The following is a 21,573-nucleotide window of genomic DNA, read 5'->3' as shown; positions in this document are numbered from 1 at the left end:
ATGGTTTGTTGTATTGTGTTCAACAATATTTTCATACTTTTTCACACTTTTCTGGTTATTCTACTCGGCCTGCATAAAATTGTTTTAGATGATTTTAGATCATTTGGTCTGAGATTTAACTTTGACTCTACCAAAAGCAAAAATGTGTATGATAAATGTGGAGCTGTATGAATTCTTTCTATGTGACAGAGCTGTTAAAGTGTGTAAAATTAAGAAATTAACAAAATGCTAATTTTATCATTTGCTGGAGAATATCACATTTATTAATTGTTCCCTTTTAAAAGTAATATGTTGTCCATAAACAAGAAAACACATATTGAATTTACACATTTTTATTAATAATATGTATTAAGCATATCCCAAATCTTTGTTGTTGTTGTTTTTTTAATTCAACTCTTTATTTCAGTTTGTTTTTCTGAAACAGTCACAGCACAGGAACATGCTTTAATATTAATGCTGAAACATGAATCTATCTGCATTTACTCAGGTATTAAAAAAAAAATCATTCTTAGCAGATTATTTTACACTATTTTCTTTGTCATATGCCATTTATCTAATTAGGCATGGTAACTTTCTTAGGGTACACTTTCTAATTTCTGGTAACTTTAAACCATACATGAGAGGATTTAAAATGGGGGGAATCACAACAAACTCCAGTGACAGAATGATCCCCAGAAATGGATTCAGCTCTTCGAGGTCAATTCTGCTGAGAGCAACATCACAAAACACAGTAATGGAATAATTGACAAAAGTAACAATGTGTGGCAGGCAGCTCTGCATGACTTTGCTCTTGAACAGTGATGAGCGCTTCCTACAAACCAGGAAAATTCGCATATATGTATATAAGACAAAAGCAAGTGGCAGAAACACTGTGGTTATGCTCACAAACATGCCAATAATATTATTGATCACTGTAGGGACACACGACAATTTTACAACAGGCCAGTTGGCACAAAATACCTTAGGTATCTTATTGCCACACAGTGGAAGTCTGGAAGCCAAATAAACACAGGCTGCAACTGAAAAGGCTGGATAGATCCATGCAAAAGCGAGCAACTTGGAGATCACACTTGAAGTTAGTTTGCTGTGGTAATGCAAAGGCTGGCATATAGCAACAAAGCGATCATATGCCATTATGCCTAAAATGGTAAGCTCATAGGATGCATAGGTGTAAATGATATAGATCTGAGTGAAACAAGCCGAACGTGCAATCAAGTTTGAGTCAGACAGAAGATCTCTTAGAAATCTGAAGAAAAATCCACCAGAGCCATACAGAGAGTTAATTGAGAGGCACATAATAAAAATATACATAGGCTCGTGTAAGATTTTCTCTCTTGATATTACCACTATTATGACAAGATTGGCTGAGATAATAAAAGTATACAAGAGTAAAAACAAAACAAATGCCGGGTAGCGGAACTTTCCTATGTTCACAAACATCGTCAGATTAAAATATAGTGGATGAGAATTGTTTTCCATTTACCCCATAGGCAATGGGCAGTACCACAGATGATGAGCAACACAGAACAACACAATTTAACGGAAATATTTTCAAACCAACCAATTATGTAAAACATTAACAGGTTAAAAAATATTTGTAATAAATCCTGACAAGTTGGAAAATAAACAACTTTTAGTCTCAGTTATATTTAAAATATAAATTCAGTGTTTTTAAGCCTCACCACAACTGAAAGTCCTTTGTGTTGTCAGTGTGTGGTCTGTGGAACAGCAGGTAACCACTGAGGATTAAGAGCGGTGCTGAGAGCTGTTTAAGTAGTCACACAAAACTGTATGATGGCAGCTGACAGTCATCGCTCCATGGAGAATCTAAAACAATGATAGTTTACATTATTCATGATTGCATTTGTGTACAAAAATACAAATAAATAAGTACACAGTATATTTATTATCATGATTCACTCACCAGACACTTTCTCAGTTATACCATGTTCATATCCAGTTTGAGCCTCTTTTTTAACTTCAAAAATGCCTTAATTCTTTATTTTAGAGGTTCAAAAAGGCACTGGAAATGTTTTTTAGTTTTTGGTCCATATTAATGTGATAGCATCACAGGTTTGTCTGCTGCATGTCAATGATGCAGAACCTGCCATTCCACTACATCTGAACAGTGCTCTTATGGACTGCGATCTGGTCACTATGGAGGAAACCAACATGATTGGGTCTTTGTGACATGGCACGTTAACCTGCTGGAAATACCAGCATGGTCAGCAACAATCTGCTTGTTAAGTTATGATGGTATCAACCCTGCTTCCTGATCCAAGTTCCTACTGCATTCATTAAGGCTGTTTGTGACAAGGATGATGCATCACACGTCCAGAGGTTTGATTTGAGAGCCAACTTTATTCACACAGTGTGACTGCAGCTCTCAGCTGCAGGCCGCACAGACTCCTTGCCACCACACACACCAACAACCCTGAATCCCTGTGTCTTTAACTCGCCGGCCAGATTGCGGATGCCATGCAGGTGTGTACGCATGGCACTGCAGACCACGACCCACCACATACCCCCATCACCGGATTGAGGCCGGGCAGCCATCCGGCTGAACCTACTCCCCCCCACCAGCTTCCAACCCAATGACAGGACAGTGTCCCTTCCGGAGGCCGCCCACGCCTCCAGCGGCGGCGGCGGCAACGCTGGTCCGGAGTCCCGACCACCTGGCGAGCCGGTGTTGTGCCAAAAAGTGATTGCTTGTATTTAAACTGCTATAAATAACTTGTCGGTGTATAATATGTGAAACATATGTCAAATGTATCCCTCATGAATGATATCACGTCATCTTGAGCAACAAACAACATTCCTGTAACAACGTAGAAGCCGCAATCAGTTTTTGGCAGTGAGTTTGATGTATCCTTTAGATATGCAGTTAAAAAAAAATATTGTTGACTTTACTCTTAAAAGAGACATTTTTAATCTGGCCAAGAGGACAGATGAAATTGCAACAAATGCGAAAATAGTTCTGTAAATATATTTTAAGTGGACAAAAGGGAGCTGATTGATTATAATATAAGTGCAATAACACAGTCACAAAGATACTTGAGAAACAGGTAATTTTTTAATTTTATATATAACTCTTTTGTAATACCTGTTCACCATAGTCTATTTAGCAACATACGTAACGATATTACACAAAAAACCACACGCAAACATTGGAAATCAGTTTTTGCCAGGCAATCACTTTTTGGCACAACACCGGCACGACCCCGCAGACACGGTCAGGAGCCCCAACTCACGGGCGGCTGGGCCGGCATCCATCAATCTGGAGTGACTTGCTCGTCGCCCTTGGCCCCAGGTTGTGCAGACTCCCCTGGCACTGCCACCTCCGCCATCTCCAGCTGGGGCAGCTCCTCCACCGCTCCCAACTGGAGCAGCCCCTCATACAACGGCTCCTCCACCTCCAGCCGGCACGGATCCTCTGGCCCCTCGTCCACCTCTGGGTGGAGCGGCTCCTCCACCACTCCCGGCTGGAACAGCCCTTCCCGGAGCGGCTCCTCTTCCTCCGATAGGTGCGGTGTGGACCCGCCATGCCACTTCCTGGGTTTCGGCATCACTGTGGCAAGAATGATGCATGACGGGTCCAGCAACAACCCTGAATCCCCGTGTCTTTAACACGGCGGGCATGATTGCGGATGCCATGCAGGTGCGTCCGCATGGCACCGCAGACCACGCCCCACCACACTGTTGTCTTTTTATGTGTTTTGATCTTGTTTAATTAAATATTAACAAGCCTCTAAAAATAATCAGTGGTGATTGTCGGCTCTCTGGGTTTTTTTTGTTGTTGTTGTTGTTTTTTTGTTTTGTTTTTTTTAGCAATATTCGTTTGTGTCTTTAAGCTCAATTTTTAAGACCTAATGATGAAACTGCAGCCCATGGGCTCATGGATTGGAAGACATCAATGCTTCACTCTGAGGCAAAGATTTGAATTTGTACATGAAGCTTAGGATCAGGAATTTTTTATAGCAAGTAATCCAAACAACACAGCAACATATTAACGGCTAACCTCGTTCAGTCAGATGTTCTCTTGACTAAAGTTTGGTTCATTTTCAGCGTCTTTTTTTGCCATATAATTGCATTTGTCTCTGACCATCAGGGACCCTGAAATTAACTTTTATTCAGTGGAAAAGAGATAACACTCATCCTCCATCTTCGCTGTGCTAATGTGTTTATATTATCCTTACCACAGCTTTTTAACTAGCCACCAGGTAGCACACCATTATATGCCAGCAAGCCCAACTTCCATAACCCTTCAAACATTGCTGCTGTTTAGTTTTTCCATCTTCATTTATGCATAAAGTGATTCCAGAACAGTACATGTTAGTCTCTTAGAAATCCATTAGTCAGAACATGGTACATCATTTTAGATGGAAACCAGCGAGCTAACTTCCTGCTAACTTCTAATCAGTTAAGTCTCATAAATCCTCTTTTCATGGTTGTCTGGAGGTTCAACTTTATTGTAACACCTGGGAGAGCAGCCAAACAGAATATTTTATTAAAGATGAAAGATTTTAGGCTGTTTTTAACTCACTGTTTGTTTAGGTTTGGGAACTGAAGAAGAGTTTGAACCTGGAAATGGCCAATGACGTCAGAGGCCGCTGTATTTAAACACTGCCTCTGATTGGCTGACTAGAGATTTGTGTTAAAGAGACAGGTTTGTGAGCGTGGGTAACTTACTGCTTGTGATAGAAGCTATAAAGTAAAACATGACTTTAAATAGCTGCAGTTAACTTTTGAAAGGCCCAAGGGTGGAAATAAGAGAAATATCCTACAAAGATGACGTCACTTCCGGTTTTGCTGATGTGCGCTGTCACAATGCGATGACGTTTATTCCAATGTAGGAAGTGCCTTGAGCAGCTGATCAGATCGGCAAAACGTGTTTGTGGATTGTAATGTTTTTGTTGTTGCCAGCGGATTTTATGCGATTTTTCCAAAGTGGAAGGAAACCGCGGCCTGGGACAAGTTGAATGCGTGATATGTAAGTAAAACCTTCCGTTTTCATATGCAAAAAATTATCGCTCTAGCACGTTTTGGTTGCAATTCTACAGGGTTTAAAACTAGATATGTAAATAGGATCGTGCCCGCTTTGATGGGCTTCAAAGGGTTAAAAGAAGTAAAGCGCTGTCAGCTCAGCAGCACCGGAGGACACAATGATAACTGAGCACATGATAACAGAATTATGGGTATGGAAAAACCCCTTCACAACATCTAACAAGGCCAAGAACAGCGACGAAAGTGTGCCACTGTGAAAGTCTACAGTCTGCAGGTAGAGGGTTTACAACAAGCTGCAAGCCACTGGTTACATTCTGAGCAGGGAGCCCAGATTAGACTTTGCCAGAAAAAACATGTGAAAGAGCCTGAACAGTTCGGGGGGGACAAAATCTGAAACCAAGATGAATTTATAGAAGATTGAAAAAAGAAAAATGTAGAGAAAGGAAGGAACAGCTCATGATCTCAGCAGGATAAACGTTTACAGGACTATACTATATGCATACTGTGAAAGTAAATAGGATGTTTTTCAGTGGCCAAGTCAGTCACCTGAACTCAACCTCACAGAACATTTTCAGGTATTAAAACAAAAAGGAATGCAGAGAGACAGTAAAGGCCTGACAGAGCCTCTCAAGGCTGATGTTCAGTAATCTTTGTCTGGGACTTTATTCCACATTTTAAAAACATAACTTATAATTTCGTTTAATTACTTTTGATCCTCTGAAATGGTGGACAGCAGTAAACATATAATATGTTGCTTTGGGATACCTGGGCTGAAATAACTGATGATGCTTATTTGGGAAGGACTTATCGGGTTAAATATTCCAAATCACATTTGAGGTCTCAGGTCCTTACTTTTAACTCCCTATATGTGTATTTAGGTGGATAGAGTGATGCATAATGGAATACTAAAGATGGATTCACATGCATGAAGGATTTATAGGACAGACAAAATCTGTTTCATTTCAAACCATCTTTAGGACAAACTTTTAAAACAACTTATCAAAAACACACTCAGGCCGCATGAATGATGCAAAAACACTGAAAAGAATTGCGTGAGTCCCTCAGGCCTTCTAGATGTCCATCACGATCATGAACCCCCACGTGGATCTGCCTCAGGTGCCAAAACACAGAGCTTGGGGGATTAGTGTCAGTAAAGTGAACTTGGGTAAGCTGTAGTCAAATAACGTTTAATTTATCTCCTGGTTCAATGTTTGATGAGGCTGAAATTAATGAGAACCCATGGGATGGCTTACTGCTCAAGTTGGAAATGGTCAACAGGTCATTACCTTCATTATCCCACAAGAGCAATTATACACACTTTGTAACGCCCAGAGGGCTGTGCTGGGTTACCAAATCAAAACAAAGATGTTTTTCAGTGTAAGTGGTCAAGAGAAGGATAGCAAACTATGACAAACATACAGTGAAACCAGCTGACTGACCTAATGAACTTGTTTGTGAGACTCTATGATGCAGCAGTCATAAACTTTATTCCATACGTTTATGCTACACTGTATATGCATAAAAGGGCCCATAGCATAACAGTGTTACTACTACTACTAATACTGTATATGTTCATTTTGTTTTGTTTTATTTGTAGTGTAGTAAATGTCAGATGAAGGTAGCATGACAGATGTTTACTTTAACTATATGAACATTATGTAGGTGTTGGTAATGGGTATTAATTTGTAAATAACTGAATATGAATAACATATATAATATCTTACTGTACTGTGCAATACTTTCTTTGAAGATATAACGCATTTTGGGGTAGAAAAAAGAATTCCCAAATAAAATTATAATGTCCTAAATGTTGCCAGCACAAAAAAGTTAGTAGAATTTTAAGCAAAGCAAAAGACACTTTCTGAAAGTTTGACCTTATGTGATCTTGAAGAAGAGGTCAGAGGTCCAAAGTGATATTTAGAATCCTCATATATCATTCCCTACATATCAATATATTGTTAATGCAAACAATGACAGTAAGAAACTTAGTCTTAAATACCTTTTATAATGCATTTTTCTGACTTTGACCATCAGATGAATCTATTGGCCTTAAAGCAGAGGTCAGAGGTCAAATGTGACATGATATTTTTATGAGGCCTTTTGGCAATTTTTAACCAATAAATCATTAACTGGAGCTTGAACACGTTGATGGATGTAAGCCAAATGAATTATTACTGGATTGTTAACATAGCTCAACTCTACACTCCTACAAAGTTTCATTCAAAACTATCCTGTATGACACAGACACTTAAAAACATAACCTGCTTGGTCGAGGTTATGACAAAGCATTTTATCACAGCAGTTGGCTATAATATAATCATAGCCAGGTATCCTTTGCTAAGATAAACCTTTTTTTAACTGTATATCTTGAAGACATACTGTAAAGAATTTGGGGTATTAAGTGCCATTGTACAGTAAAATGGGTGACAGGAAAAATAGGTGTTAATAAAAATCACGAGTATGTTTTGCATTCTCACTTGAAATCATGCAATACAGTGACTAAAACTGTAGTGTGTTTTCCACTTTTCTATTTTGTTAATGTTCCAGTATGAGACAGTACAGTCTGTAGAAACTGTCCCATGAAAGGGTTAAGTAAGAGGCCCTGCCCCTGCTGTGCACTGTTAGCAAATCTGCAGCTGAGTTTAGTTCCTGGCTTCAGAGCCACCTTTCAACTCGTAAGAAGCATTTTTCTGCATCAGTTTTACTTTGTGCTTTTCTTCCCTCAGCGTTTTAAACGTATCTCTGCAGCTTCAGTTCAGTGATTTTTTTTCCCTGTTAATGCTTTGATTAATGTGGAAAAACACCAGTGCAGGAAAAAACAGGAGTCCAGTGTGTGTCCGGACAGAAAGCAGCTCTAACAGAGACTGTAGCAAGAAGACAAGAGAAGATATGCAGAAGCTTTATTAACAGAAAAGCAATTAAAGTCAAACAAGAGGCTGAAGGGCAATACGGGCGAACTTTGCTCCACAGAGAAGGCTGCTTTACAGCCCAGATTAAAAGGCCGCAGTTGTTAAGAGAAGAGTGAAAAGGCAACTCCATGGCATACCAGCTCTTTGAAGGGAAGGATCATGCTTCCATCTACCAAAAGTATCGCTTTACACCTCCAGCAGGGCTCAAGGATATTATTATTCAGTACTTAGATAAAAAGGTATGCTATGCTTAAAATATAATGTGCAAATTATCTTCACATATGAAGGCCTTTCCTAAGGAAAGACATTAACAAGTAGCAAACTCCTTTCTGCAACTCCAGAAGGGACAGCCACATGAGCTGGCGGTGGATCTGGGATGTGGAACGGGACAGAATTCACGTCTACTGGCACCGCACTTCAAGGAAGTAGTGGGTCTTGACATCAGTGAGTGTCAAGTGGAGGAGGCTAGAGCTGTGCCAGGGTACCCCAACATCACGTACAGGTAGGAGAGCTTCCGGGCTGCAGCCTGTAGGAGTGTGTACAGTAAGGTAAGTACTTTGAGCAAGTGATTTGCAATATCATGCCATGGGCAGTATCTGCCTTCTTATCTGGCTCACAGCAAGAAAGTAAATAAAAGTTTTCTTAATGCCAAACTGTTCTTTCAAGATCATGTCCACATTTCTCTTATAGCTGCCAAGTCCACAGCTTGAGGAACATTTCTATTGTAAATCACTTGTTGAGTACTTCCTTCATGTTTCACTGTAATATGTTTTCCTGAGTATTATCAAGCTGTTCAGCTTTTAGCTGACTAGGTAGAAGTATCCCTTTACATGGGCAGGTTGTGTATTGTGTCTGTTGCATTTGCAGAAAGGGGACAGCAGAGGAGCTTCCATTTTCAGATGGATCTGTAGACCTGCTGACGGCAGCTTCAGCAGCACACTGGTTTGATCAGTCGAGGTTTCTGGCAGAGGCAGCTCGGGTCTTGAAACCCAGAGGCTGCATGGCTCTGCTGGGCTTCAGCGATTCTAACACCAAACCCACCTACCAGAACTGTGGAGACAGGCTCAAAAACATCTATGAAGAGGTAGGTGCAGACTGATAATCAGAGTAGTGTTAAAGTCCATTCCCGTGTGCACCTTTGGATCCCTTTCAGTGCTCCTGGATCTCTCCCTGAAAGTGTCCTGTTCTACTCAAACATCCATGTGTGCATGTGCGTTATCACCTTGGCAATCAAACATCGACTTTGCCAAAGAGCCTGCAGCGTCTGAGACTGAGAATGGTGAATCAGCTCATGAATGTGACAAAGAATGCTTTTTTGCAAAATGCCAATTCTTTTCACTTCATACAAAGCGTCATTTGTAAATTTTCTTGAAGTTTAATTACTTCAGCTGCAATTTTTCAGTTTATTTTTCTTGTTCAGTGAGAGAAATCTGGTCTGTTTAGAGTCAGATTCAGCGCTGTGACTGAGGATCTGTGTCTAGTTTTGTTAAACGTCATCACTGACAATGTTTGTTCACATGTGAAGGTGGATTCAAACATCTTCCGAGCACGTGTCTTTATGTGAGAGAAGAATAAAACTCGAGCAGTGATACTGTCCTGAAGTGATCTGTCTGTAGCGAATCAAAGTGCAACAAACTGTCTGTGAAGTTAACTATCTCAGTGTCAACATCAGCAACATGGTTAATTTTTAGCGCTGACAAAACCTGGTGCAAAAACGCTGCTTTTGTTGCTTTCCAAGAAGAGTTTCAGATCTCTGTTCCTGCTCGGCTTCCATGAAGTTCTTGTATTTCACTGTGTTTAGTCTCATTCTTGATGATTCAAACTGTAATCTTTCATCACAGAAATCTGCTTTCCACAAACGTACCACACAGCTTTACTTCTGACTTCAGTAAATAAATACTTAGAAGTCTTGTCTTACTGAAAACTTCACATTCCACATCAGTCTTTCTTTTGTCACTATGACATCTCTCGGGGCTAGAAACTTTCAGAAACAGTGAAGGTGCATTCCTTTGTGCACATCTACATACATTTAAAAAAAAAAAAAGTAGTTGCTTAAAAATAAAAGCAGCAAAGTTGTGTTGTGATTTCCCATAAAAATCACACACATGTGACCCATGTGCCACACGATTGCATCCACTCAGAGGCAGACACAAACATATATAGATCTATAAATAGAGATGTACAGATAGATAAGATGTATAATAACAATAAAAGTGAAATGTACAGCAATTTAAAATTAAAGACATAAAAATGATAAACACCAAGACAAAAACAGCAGCCAGCACTGGACTGGCTTTTAAGGTGGAATGACCTTTAAGGTAGAACACCCAACTAAATATAGTTTGCCTAATGTAGCGTAGACTAAAGGTTTGGGGAAAGAGCTAGCCATTCTCTGTCCCTTCACAAAATCTAACACCACTAAAGCTAAGCTAAACCTCTCTGTAAAATGTTTGTACTTTGTAAATGTCTCTTGTTGAAGAATAATACTGGGCACTGACTCTTTTGAGAATCTCATATTTTTGTAAAGTCACTAGGCTTAGCGCCGACAGACAGCATGGGCCTGATTGTATCAACAGCCACACTTCATTTGGTCTGATGACTTATTCGCAGCAGTTCCACCATTCACTGCTTTAATGTATCATTTGTTTGTCTTTTTAGAGATGTACTATTTTGATAGCTTTTGCAGATAGTCACATAACAAATGGTGCAGTACCATCTCACACCTCTATGAACTCACTTCCAGGTGAAGCAGGCGCTGCAGCCATACATGAGCAACCCAGTAGCTGTAGCTGAGGGTAAGCTGGACCCGCTGTACTCTGCCATTCCCTTTCCAGATAAAGAGAGGTAAACACAAACACATCCCTGTCTTTATGCTACCTCTGTGATGGTTAAATAAAAACCGCTTAAGCACAAAAACAGCATTAACTTGTTGCTTTAGAGGAAACTCACTGCCAATAATACAAACTTAGGCTGGAATGATTTTTTCAGCTGTGTGTAAAACTAATCTTGTGCCTTATAGAAGATATTATTGGTGCTTTTTCATCAGATTAATTGTATTATTTTACTGATCCGACAGGATTGATTGTTTTCAAGCAAAGTCCTTGATCTCAGTGAGGCATCTGGTGGGTTTCATGCAAAGCTGGTCCATGTTCCAAGTCTACACTTTGAAAGACCCCAAAGGTGCTGAAGAGCTGCTGTCCAACACTGAGAGGAGGTCACCTGCACACACAAATTCAGATATTTAACTGGCCCGTGCCTGCTATTGTGATCTGACTCACACTTTTTGGTGTCACTGATCTTCTTACAGGTTCCTTCAAGAGATGGGAGTCACGTCTCCTGACACTGAAGTGGAGCTTGAACTGGATTATTACTGCATCCTGGCCTGCAAACCACATTAATCAACACTTCAGCATTCAGTGAATATCACTGTGAGATACATAAGCTTGTTGTTCTAAATAAACTATGTTTTTATCAGCAGATTCTGTGTTTTACTGATTTGCTTGAACTGGACACGTTTCATTTTTAAGTAAATAACCTCTTTAAACCAGTGTCTGACATGCACAGTCACAGGTTACATAAGTGGAAAGAAAGAATTTCAAAGTATTTCACTCACATGTACTGTACCAGTGTACCTGCACATGTGATGTGACAATAAAAGTGATTTGATTTAGAATTGAAGATTAACCAGCTGTGTCACGTCGGGGGTGGAGGTGGGTGGGTGCTTAGATGAGTCTGTCAACGGTCTTGATATTGTGGGTGGCCTGTCCTCTTATTGTAACCATATCAGTGTCCCTTCCTTAATATTTCCAATAGTTAATCTGATGTTCCTGCTGAAAGAATAGCTGTCATTATCACTCGGAAATCAATTTAAGAGATAGTTCTGGCATTCACTGAGGTTTTTACATAATGATCTGTCAGAATCAATAGATATTATGACTTAGTGTAGGTATTATTAGGTGTAGTGTAAAATCCATCCATCCTCTTGTTTCCACTTCTCATGGTGGGGTTGGAGCCCATCCCAGCTGTCCTAGGGTAAGAGGCAGGGTACACCCTGGACAGGTCGACAGTCTGTCGCAGGGCTAACATATAGAAAATCATTCGCACTCACATTCACACCCTCATGCAACTAAGAGTTTCCAATCAGCCTATCACCACTAACTGCATGTCTTTGGACTGTGGGAGGAAACCAGAGTACCCGGAGAGAACCCACACAAACATAGGGAGAACATGCAAACTCCACACAGAGAGATGATGGTGGACTTGAACTCAGGACCTTCTTGCCGTGACGTAACTATGCTAAACACTGTGCCGCCGTAGTAGCGCATGTAAAATGCACTCTTAAAACTTTACAACTTAAAGTGGCTTACTGGGATCAAGATTAACTCACTGTGCCAAATGTGTTTTGCTAAGTAACTGTAAATCTCTCAAGAAAAGATATCGCTTAAGTTCATCATAATTACTTCCTTAGAGGTTTTTTCATGAAAGTAATCCATTCTTCTAAGGTACCTCACACTTGGGAAAAGAGGAAACCATTACGTTTCCTTGCAAAATAAAATGTGTTGTCGGTAGGTGACATTTAAAACTTTTTGGTACAGGAAATACTGAAAGAATCCACTTTAGCTGTAGCACACAAACAAGATATGCTGACTAACACACACACGCGCACGCGCGCACTCCAACCTCAGCCAGGAGTTTTTATTGGTTCTGACGGGAGCACATACCATCACATGACCCGTAATCTAACCCTTTTCTCACACAGCGCTTTTGAGCTTGACCCAGATTTCAGTTTAATGTTAATATCATGGCTTAATTTTGACATTTAGAATATTAGAAATCAGTATTATGTATGGAAAGAAGAAAACAACAACATTATTATAACAACAAGCAAAAAATAGGAGTATAAAAAAAAAAAGACTGTCTCTTTAAAAGGCTCTAATTATGAAGCAAAGCAGGTTTTGGCAGAAGGAGTGGGACCTCCCACTCCACTGTGTGTCTCTCTTTTGTGTTTGTGACTTACTGCTGATTCTCACAGCGGAGTGTAGAGTTTCACTTCTCTTATCTGGTCAAAAAGAAAAATACACAGACAGAACAAAACAAAAAACCCACCACATTAGGTAACTGTTATTATTATTTAAACTGATGCTTGTTCAGCTGTTTAAGAAGGCTTCAGCTCACCATGGCCTACCGCCTGTTTGAAGGCAAGCAGCATGCTTCTTCCTACTGGAGGTACAGGATCTCTCCATCAAATCATCTATTTCAACACGTGCTCGACTTCCTGGAAAAACATGTAAGTGTGACAAATGCTTCTCCTTCGAGAATCATTTCCACTGTAAACTGCCATCAAACATTTACAGCGCGTTAACAACATGTTGAATATTTTGTCAGAAAGGTCGGCCCTTTGAGCTGGCAGTGGACGTGGGCTGCGGCTCAGGACAGGGCACTCTGCTGCTGGCCAGACACTTCGCCTCTGTGGTGGGCACTGATGTGAGTCCTGCCCAGGTGGAAGTGGCTTTGCAGCACGCTAAAGAGCCGAACATCACGTATAAGTAAGAAAAGACCAAACAAGTCAGAATTTATCAAAACTCATGCCTGTAAAAAATAAAATAAATACCGCAGTTAATGCCACATAATTTGTTCAGTTCTAGTAGGAAAATGTTCTATAACGTGAGCCTCACAGCATGACCAGCCTTCACAGGACAGGGGTTACATTGTTCTGCCGCGAGCTGTGTTTTTTCAGAAGTCCTGCATAAACACTCTGAAAAATGATCCTGCAGTCGGTCAAAAGTTTCATTTGGCCTTTGCTCCTCTTCCATCTTCAGACAGTGTGGTGCCGAGGAGCTGCCACTCGCTGACAGCTCAGTGGACCTGGTGACGGCCATGTCTGCCTTCCACTGGTTTGACAGGCCACGCTTTCTCGAAGAGGTCCACAGGGTCCTGAAGCCCCGCGGCTGCTTAGCCTTGCTCAACTACACCATTGACATGGAGCTCAGCTACCCCGACTGCTGCTCGCGCTCACTAAACCAAGTCTGCAAAGAGGTGCTCGCATAATATCCACCTAGAATAGACTGCTGTGTTTTCATTACCACTGTTTATAGTCTAGTGGTTTTTAAAGTAATGCAGCAAAACCATTTCTGGAAAAACACTTGAGCGCTCACTTATACACCACAAAGTCAGTATGATTACTAAAATAACTCTTTTCTTTAAGACTAAACATTATTCAAGCCTCATATTCATGTCCAGGAAGGTGATTTCAGTTAAAATAGTTACATTTAAACTAAATAATTCTTACAGAAAAGCTTTATGTAAAAAGGATTAGATGTTCCTGTGTGTAAAGTCTGTTTTAGAGGGTAAAAAAGTCCACCTTAACTAATAAATATATAAGGAAGGAGGGTTTGTGTGCCACTCAGATGTTATTTTATAGGAATGTGAGCGGTGAATAACGGCGCTTTCAAAAAACAGCCAAAAGATAATAAATAATAATAATAAAGGAAGCATCTCCTCTCTGCTTTCGGTGGAGTTTTATGCACCAGCTTCATCGCCTCATCATCCAGAGAAACAGCACTTGGTGCAGGGCAAATATAAGGACACAGACCTCATCAGAGTTTGGATTACTTTGTTGTTAAGAAACTAAGATGATGTGCGTTGCCATCTAGAGGGTGTTTCTGGTAAAACAGCCTGAACTGAGGGGTGCAGTTGTTTGAATTGATGAGTGAGGTGCACTAACTTTGAGTGGACTGTAACACACAGCTCATAGTTATCATAACTTGAATATTACTGAGTTATGTCTGGTTGATGCTCTTTGTCATATTATTAACAAATTCATAATAAATACTTCTCATGGCCTTTTCTGTTGAATTTGCCAGTTTTATGCAGCCTTGCAGCCATACCGCAGCCCCCACCTTGGAGTGAGCTCTATTAACTTGTACCGGGAGGCCTTAGAAACTATTCCCTACCCTCACAAAGAATGGTAAATAATCCTAACTCCAATTGTTTCTTAATATGGAATTTTTGCAGCAGACCACCAGTACTAATGTACTTAATTCTTAATTCTTTCCAGCATTGACATGTTGTGTGCTTTGTAATTTGTAACATTAAAAAATTTTTTTTTTTTTTAAAATATCACTTTAGCTATTTTAATGTTCAGCATCCACTTTTAAAAAGATCCCCATGGCATGTCTGACGGGTATTGTGTGTGTATTGTATATATATCCACTAACTGCGTTCATGCTGCGAGTGTATTTTGTGTTACAGGCAGGAGTGTTTGTGGGACAGAAAGACCATGCCTCTGTCCAGCTACATGGGGCTGGTGGAGTCTTTCTCCAGTTATCAGGCTCTGCTGAGAGACGACCCGCAGGAGGCCTCCAGACTCTCCCAGGACATCTGTCAGAGGTGAACTGGGACCTTCACGGTGTATATGTGTCATAATGACAATAATGTGTTTTGACAGTTTAATGTTCCTCAGTGTTAAAATCTTTTACATACAGTAACATGACAAACATGTCAGCAGGTTTTGTGGGTGATAATAATGTTAGTGGAAAAAACACAATTATAGGTGTAAGACTGGCATTCGTTGTTGTCTAAACGACTCCCTCTAGCTGAATTATCATGCGCTCTGCTTCCTGTGTTTCTCTGCATAGGCTGATGTCTGTAATGAAGGTGACCTCTGCAGAGACAGAGGTGGTGGTGGCTGTCAGGTATTACTACCTTTTGGCCTGCAAACCACAGGAAGCCTGACACCTGTCTCCTCCATTAATTTTTTTTTTAAAACAACAAAAATGAACCTAATTAAGGATCCAGAAGAAAACACGTCCTTGTTTTCTCTTCAGTTTCTCTGTGCACAAATGTATCTCTTTGATACTTAACATTTAGGACAAGCTCAGAAACAAATAGTGCTATATAATGCTTTAATTACATAATTTGTTTCCTGTATTTTCACTAAAATTACTCACGCGTGTACATTCACCGTGCAAACAAGAGTGATATTCATCATCACACTTAATAATCCAGCTTTTATAAAACCAGCCCTTTCATAGAGAAGTTGCACAGAAAGGTTTTGCAGATATTGATTATCTGCTGAATACGCACTTTTTCCTATAAGCATAGAATTATATACTCTGTGTTTGCATCAGATTGCTTTAGTAAATTCTCAGAAACATGTAAACATGTGAAGCCTTCATGGTGTTTCATAAGTTGCCACTAGAGGGAGGCATTGATCAATGTTCTACTGATGACTGAGACTATTCAGATCAGGTTTTTGTAAGTCTGGCAAAGCACCACCATTAAAACCCGACTGCTGGGTCCTTGGTTTCTTCATCATCATCACCATCATCATCAGTGTCTGCTTGGCTTCATTGCCCGGGAGGAGATGTAAACGAAGCCCCTGTTATCTTAATGTCGGTGTGCTTAGGCCATTTTCAACCTTCAGTCTTTGAAAGTTCATCGCAGCTTCTCTTAAATTTATTTGCTCAGAATCTCAGTGAGAAAATAGAATTTCCTTAACTATCAGAAGGGGTTGGAGTTGCTATTGCTTCCTAACAGTTCTCTAAGACTTTGTATCACTCTTGTCTACAGGGTTTTAGAAAACCTTTGAACTTCTCAGGGCCCTCATCCCATTACAGACCACAGTGGATTTATGGGCTTGTTCTCCAGACTAATCCTTTTGTATTCTTGTCTTTACTGAGCTAAGAGTAACTTTGTCATGTTTGTTATGCTTAAAAGAGCCTTAATTACCTTCTCATAAACCCTAACTTTGTAACCGAGGACCTTTATTATAAACACATTATAGTACTGGCAGTGCAGGAGTGTTAAACAGTCACTATTAGAGTGCCACTTGTTGCTGCTGGCATGACTTGAGATCATGGTTTGACCCAGGAGGGCCAAGTAGGCATGTTTGCCTAATCTGAAGTTGGTCTGCTTTTTCTTTAACCTGACAGGACATCCTCAAAATATGTAGTTACCTACATTTTGTTTCACTCTTTATCATTTTATTTTTACAGTATCTTCTTGTCTTCCTCCTCTGACCAGGCAGAAGTATCTAACAAATCTGTTAAATAGTGAAAAACATGACATTCTCACTTCCCGGTGCTTTTTGATTTTCTTCTTCCAATTTCTGGATTTTAAAATGATTTTTTTTTTTACCTTTAACTTTCCCTTTGAGCATTATTGCAATTTTTTACTGCTTAATGTAATTAATGTAGGGAAGGCTACTTCAGGCTATTTAAACTATGATAGAATAATAGTTGTAAATAATATTACTTTCATGTATCAAATACAACAATTTACTGTGGCACATCTGCGTCCTCCTTTGTCTGATGTTTCAAGTGCATGGGCTCCATTCAGATCTCATTATAAGCACCCTGCTATTATCTAAAGAATATGGGATGAAATCAATAGCTGTCTGTCCTTTGAAATCACATCTGTTCTGTCAGGCTGCTGACAAAGCTTAACAGAAAGTCAGCTTGAAGTGATTTATTTTTATTGATCTGCTTTTGAATTGCATCTTTGCACAATGGGGTACTCTGTGCATGCATCTCTGCAGACTCCACATCTTTGGGCACAGTCTGTGTCTATGTAACAGTTTCTGATTTTAATGGGAAATGATTAAAAATAATGTGAAAGCTGGGAATAATTTAAAGACCATCTGGAAGTCAAGAACACAAACAAACCAAGATCAGAATCTTCAACTCTGATGTTAAATCAGTTTTGCTCTGTGGTGCAGAACATTGGAGGATGAGAAAGGCTACATCAACAGCACACAGACCTTCATCAGCAGCTGTCTGAGGAACATTTTGAAGACTTACTGGTCTAACTTGATCTGCAATAATGACCTGTAGGAAAAAGCGAAACAAAGACCTGCAGAAGAGGAGGATGAGATGGGTAGGACACAAGGGAACACCACCACTAAACAAGCCTGAAGGAAAGGAAAAAAAGAGGCAGCCCAGAGTTTGAATAAGCAAATATTTGAATATACAAATATGAGCTAGAGCTCATTTGCATCCTCCTCCATCCATATACAATGATCAAACAGAAGCAAAGGGGCTCAGGGAGAGTTTTAGTTTTGTCAGCACGCGTGTGCGGTGATTTGTGACTGAAGAAAACTCTGTGCTTTACGTCAGAGACGTCAGGCTCTGATAGTAACTCTCACTGAATTCTGCAGAATGCGCTGGAGCAACTTCAAACCAACTGAGATGTTCTGTCAAACAGTGAGCATGTCCTATGTGTCTGCTAAACGCGTGTTTCCATCTGTGCAGTCTTGAATGTTATGCATTAAAAACCAAAGCAAGGATATTAATAACAGACAAATAATTTTGTAGAGCATACATCGTAAAATGAACACAAGGAAGCAGAAACAGTCCTCTCGTGACTCAGTAAGCCTGTGTTTTCTGGTACTTGCAAACACTGCACATTACACATCAGCTTCCTGCATGCCCGAGGACAGCATGACCAAATACTGCCATCAGGGTCTACTTTTTGACACAATTCTTCTTTCAGCACTTTGCCATGTCACGTCGCATATTCCTAAAGCTCACCTACGGCAATAACACCACATCTAATGGTACATGAGTAAAGGTGGATTGCTTGTGTTACGGGTTCGAAATCGAGGACGAGAGTAAAACAATGATGGTCCAGAAGAGGTCGGTCAAACAATTGATTTTAATGAATGCACGCAGCGTGGAGAGGTGCAAACTGCAAAACATCAGTTGTACATCTCTGCCCAAAATACACTCTAGATTGCTTTTATCCCATCAGGGTATTGTAACGCCCCCTCTTGCGTTTACAGTCACATAATTTGCATGTACAGAACATTCATGTATTTTAAGAGATAACTGCAGACACAGAAGTTCCCCATCCATCCAAATATGGTGAGGATCTCAGGCCTTTGAGGTCCCCATGGACTGGACATCCTTTCGTCACCTGTAACTAAGCAAACTCAAATACCACAAGAAGCTGAATACATTCAGGCCTTTGCTCAGCTACTATTTTACTGTAACCATATACTCAGGGTCTGAGTTATGATATATATATATATTAACTCAATCATTTTAAAGTAGTTATAACTGCACCTGTAATAAACATGTTAATATTTGATTATGATAACCCCTATAATATAACTTATAACATAATGCCAGCAGCTTCAATAAACACTTTGATGAAATGATAATTAATGTAATGTTAAGGATGATGGTTAGATACAGTTCAGCAGTGACCTAATTTCTTTAAATATTACACTTGTAATGGGTTTGACACAAAAGGTATGCCTTTTTCTGACATGACAAATTTGAGCCTGATACACATTCTCTGGCAGCACTAAGCTACATGTCTTACTCTGCTCAGGAATAACTACTGAGGGGAATTTCAGCTCATAACATTCTTCTACATTTCACACATAAATTAGTCTGAAAGAAAAGCCAACAAGGCAGCAAGGTTAATGGCTGTCTACATTTACCATCAGGTATAAGCATGACTGATCTGCAGCTATACGCAACAAACTCTGATCTTCTGTGTATTCAGACACTTTTCTATCAGAACCAGCACAAACGGGTTTTTTGTTTTTTTAACTTTGAGCTACAGAAGCTCGTCTGTCGGATCGGACCATACCTTCACTCCTCATGTGCATCCATGAACCTTGGTCTTCCATGACCCGTCACTGGATTACCACTGTTCCTTCCGTGGACCACTTTTGATCGATCCCTATAAACCAGGAGCACCCCGCAAGAGCTGTGGTCATGACCCAGTCATCTAACATCACAGTTTGGCCTTTTGTCAAACTCAAAACTCACCGTTTTTCCTGCTTCTAACATCGACTTCGAGGACAAAATGTTCACCTGCTCCCTGATATAGTCCACCCACTAACAGGTGCCATGATGAAGAGATAATCAGTGTCATTCAGTTCACCTGTCAGCGGTCAGAGCATTACGCCTAATCGGTGTAAGTGTTAGTGCAGAGATGGACTGGCATCCTGTCTGCACTGTGCTCTGTTTCTTGCTCTAAGAAAACCCCCGTTCCCTGAATCAGACAAGGATGGATTGTTTTTTCTCACACAGTAGTAACTGATTTTTGATAGAACCTAGCTGATAATAGCTTGTTTGCAACAGACATAATAACAGTATAAAAATGATATCACAAGCATTACTCATGTTCTTGTGGATACATTTTCCTTTAAACTGAGTGGACACTGTGACAACATCTGGGTCATTTGGTCCAGTGGGGAGAGCAAAGCCCCAAGTGTAACTTTTTGTTTCTGCATGATTAAGACTGGAGCCTCTGGGGCTGATGTCACTGCTGCTGCAGTCGCAGTGTGATCTGAATTGACAGCCAGACATGACTTTATTGTACATTCAGAGTAACCAGGGGTACTTCTGGGGACATTTAAGAAAAATCTTTGTTAAAACTATTTTTTCTTTTTATTCTGTACTTTGGTTTCTGAAAAAATATGAGCAAATCTTTGGTTCACCCATAAACTACAGATGTTTATTGTGCCAGTTAGAAAATGAATTAGAAATAACAAAAACGGTTCTTTTTAGCCGTTGTCCTTGGATACAAGCACATAACATACAGTGGTTTAATAAAGTACCAATAACAGTTTAACTGTATTTACATTATTTAGGTGACCTGCAAATTGTCACCAAAGAAATACTTAAAATATACAGTCATTTTAAGTGTTGCATAACTAATTTTGCAGAAAACAAGCAATATTTCCCCATCCTACATTATAAGTATGCTGCATTTTGCAGGATGTGGAGCCATATTATTGAGTGACTTACCTTTTTACATCGTTATTTATTAAAATAGTTTTTAATCTTCCTTATATTGATGTGCATGATGGATATTATGTTTATTTGTTCTTTTTTGCTTACTCTGTACTTAGAAGCTACTGAAATTGGCCGATAATATAATAATTTCTTTGTGTTCTGTAAAAACTTGACTTGTTACTTATTGTAGGGCACTATCTGTAAGTACTAGGTAAATATAATCACATTGTAATTTCAAATAAAATACACTGAAATTCCATTCAGCTGATTTTGTACTGTATGAACTTGCTTGTAAATTTTAGGAATAAATAAATAAATATAGCAGATTGTTTTTGTTTACTTTCAAGGCAGCTGTGTAATGAAGCTGGCTCGGAAGTGAATAATTACATGAAAATGCAATGACTGGTATCCTGTGGTTTAAAGTTGGAACTCATTAGTTTTGCTGTAACTTGATAATAAAGTCACCAAAAGCGGTAAGCAGTCTCCACAGCTCGACTTAAAACGTCAAATTACTGTGACATTAAATCAAGTGAGTTCCTCAAAATAGCACATGCACTGTGAGGAGCACACACAGCTTCAGTCTTTAAGAGTTATAAAATAATAACTTGTGTAATATTTTCCAAGCAGCGTGACTGAATCTGAGTCACGGAAGGGAAATGAAGATTAAAGATCTGCCTTCAAGGACAATCCAGAGCCACCGGCTTGTAGACAACATAGCAGCAGAAGATAAATCCTAATATGTTTCTATGGGACATGCCGCTGTTTTTTTCACTTTGGCTGAATATTTTCCAAGGCACCGATGGGCTTCAGACATCAAAGCTGACAGAAGCTAATTAAACATTTCAATTTCAAGATGTTTCTGAAAAGATAAACAGAACTCAAAAATTCCTAAAGGGGCACTTCTGTCA

At 39.7% G+C, this 21,573-nt stretch overlaps 3 protein-coding genes across 5 annotated transcripts; 2 read left to right on the top strand and 1 right to left on the bottom strand.

Moving 5' to 3' along the window:
• Positions 1 to 549: 549 nt before the first annotated feature.
• LOC134646385 (olfactory receptor 10A3-like) lies at positions 550 to 1,479 on the bottom strand. Its single transcript, XM_063500267.1, has one exon. The coding sequence runs from the start codon at positions 1,477 to 1,479 to the stop codon at positions 550 to 552; it is 930 nt and encodes a 309-aa protein (XP_063356337.1).
• A 3,378-nt stretch (positions 1,480 to 4,857) lies between these two features.
• zgc:162396 (uncharacterized protein LOC555292 homolog) lies at positions 4,858 to 11,384 on the top strand. Of its 3 annotated transcripts, none has more exons than XM_063498448.1 (7): positions 4,858 to 4,990; positions 7,812 to 8,152; positions 8,255 to 8,415; positions 8,781 to 8,997; positions 10,657 to 10,757; positions 10,990 to 11,127; positions 11,221 to 11,384. In XM_063498448.1, the coding sequence occupies exons 2-7, from the start codon at positions 8,042 to 8,044 to the stop codon at positions 11,309 to 11,311; spliced, it is 819 nt and encodes a 272-aa protein (XP_063354518.1). In that variant the 5' UTR covers positions 4,858 to 4,990; positions 7,812 to 8,041; the 3' UTR covers positions 11,312 to 11,384. The 3 variants fall into 3 exon arrangements, with proteins under 3 accessions (XP_063354518.1, XP_063354517.1, XP_063354515.1); XM_063498447.1 differs by having other exon boundaries at positions 7,731 to 8,152; XM_063498445.1 differs by lacking the exon at positions 4,858 to 4,990 and having other exon boundaries at positions 7,531 to 8,152.
• A 1,541-nt stretch (positions 11,385 to 12,925) lies between these two features.
• On the top strand, positions 12,926 to 18,495 carry LOC134646106 (putative methyltransferase DDB_G0268948). Its single transcript, XM_063499813.1, has 6 exons — positions 12,926 to 13,200; positions 13,299 to 13,459; positions 13,733 to 13,949; positions 14,777 to 14,880; positions 15,165 to 15,302; positions 15,551 to 18,495. The coding sequence occupies exons 1-6, from the start codon at positions 13,090 to 13,092 to the stop codon at positions 15,645 to 15,647; spliced, it is 828 nt and encodes a 275-aa protein (XP_063355883.1). The 5' UTR covers positions 12,926 to 13,089; the 3' UTR covers positions 15,648 to 18,495.
• Positions 18,496 to 21,573: the final 3,078 nt, after the last annotated feature.

The sequence above is a fragment of the Pelmatolapia mariae genome, linkage group LG16_19, assembly GCF_036321145.2.
Source record: "Pelmatolapia mariae isolate MD_Pm_ZW linkage group LG16_19, Pm_UMD_F_2, whole genome shotgun sequence".
Classification (NCBI taxonomy): Eukaryota; Metazoa; Chordata; class Actinopteri; order Cichliformes; family Cichlidae; genus Pelmatolapia; species Pelmatolapia mariae.
This window is presented reverse-complemented; position numbering and strand designations above follow the sequence as displayed.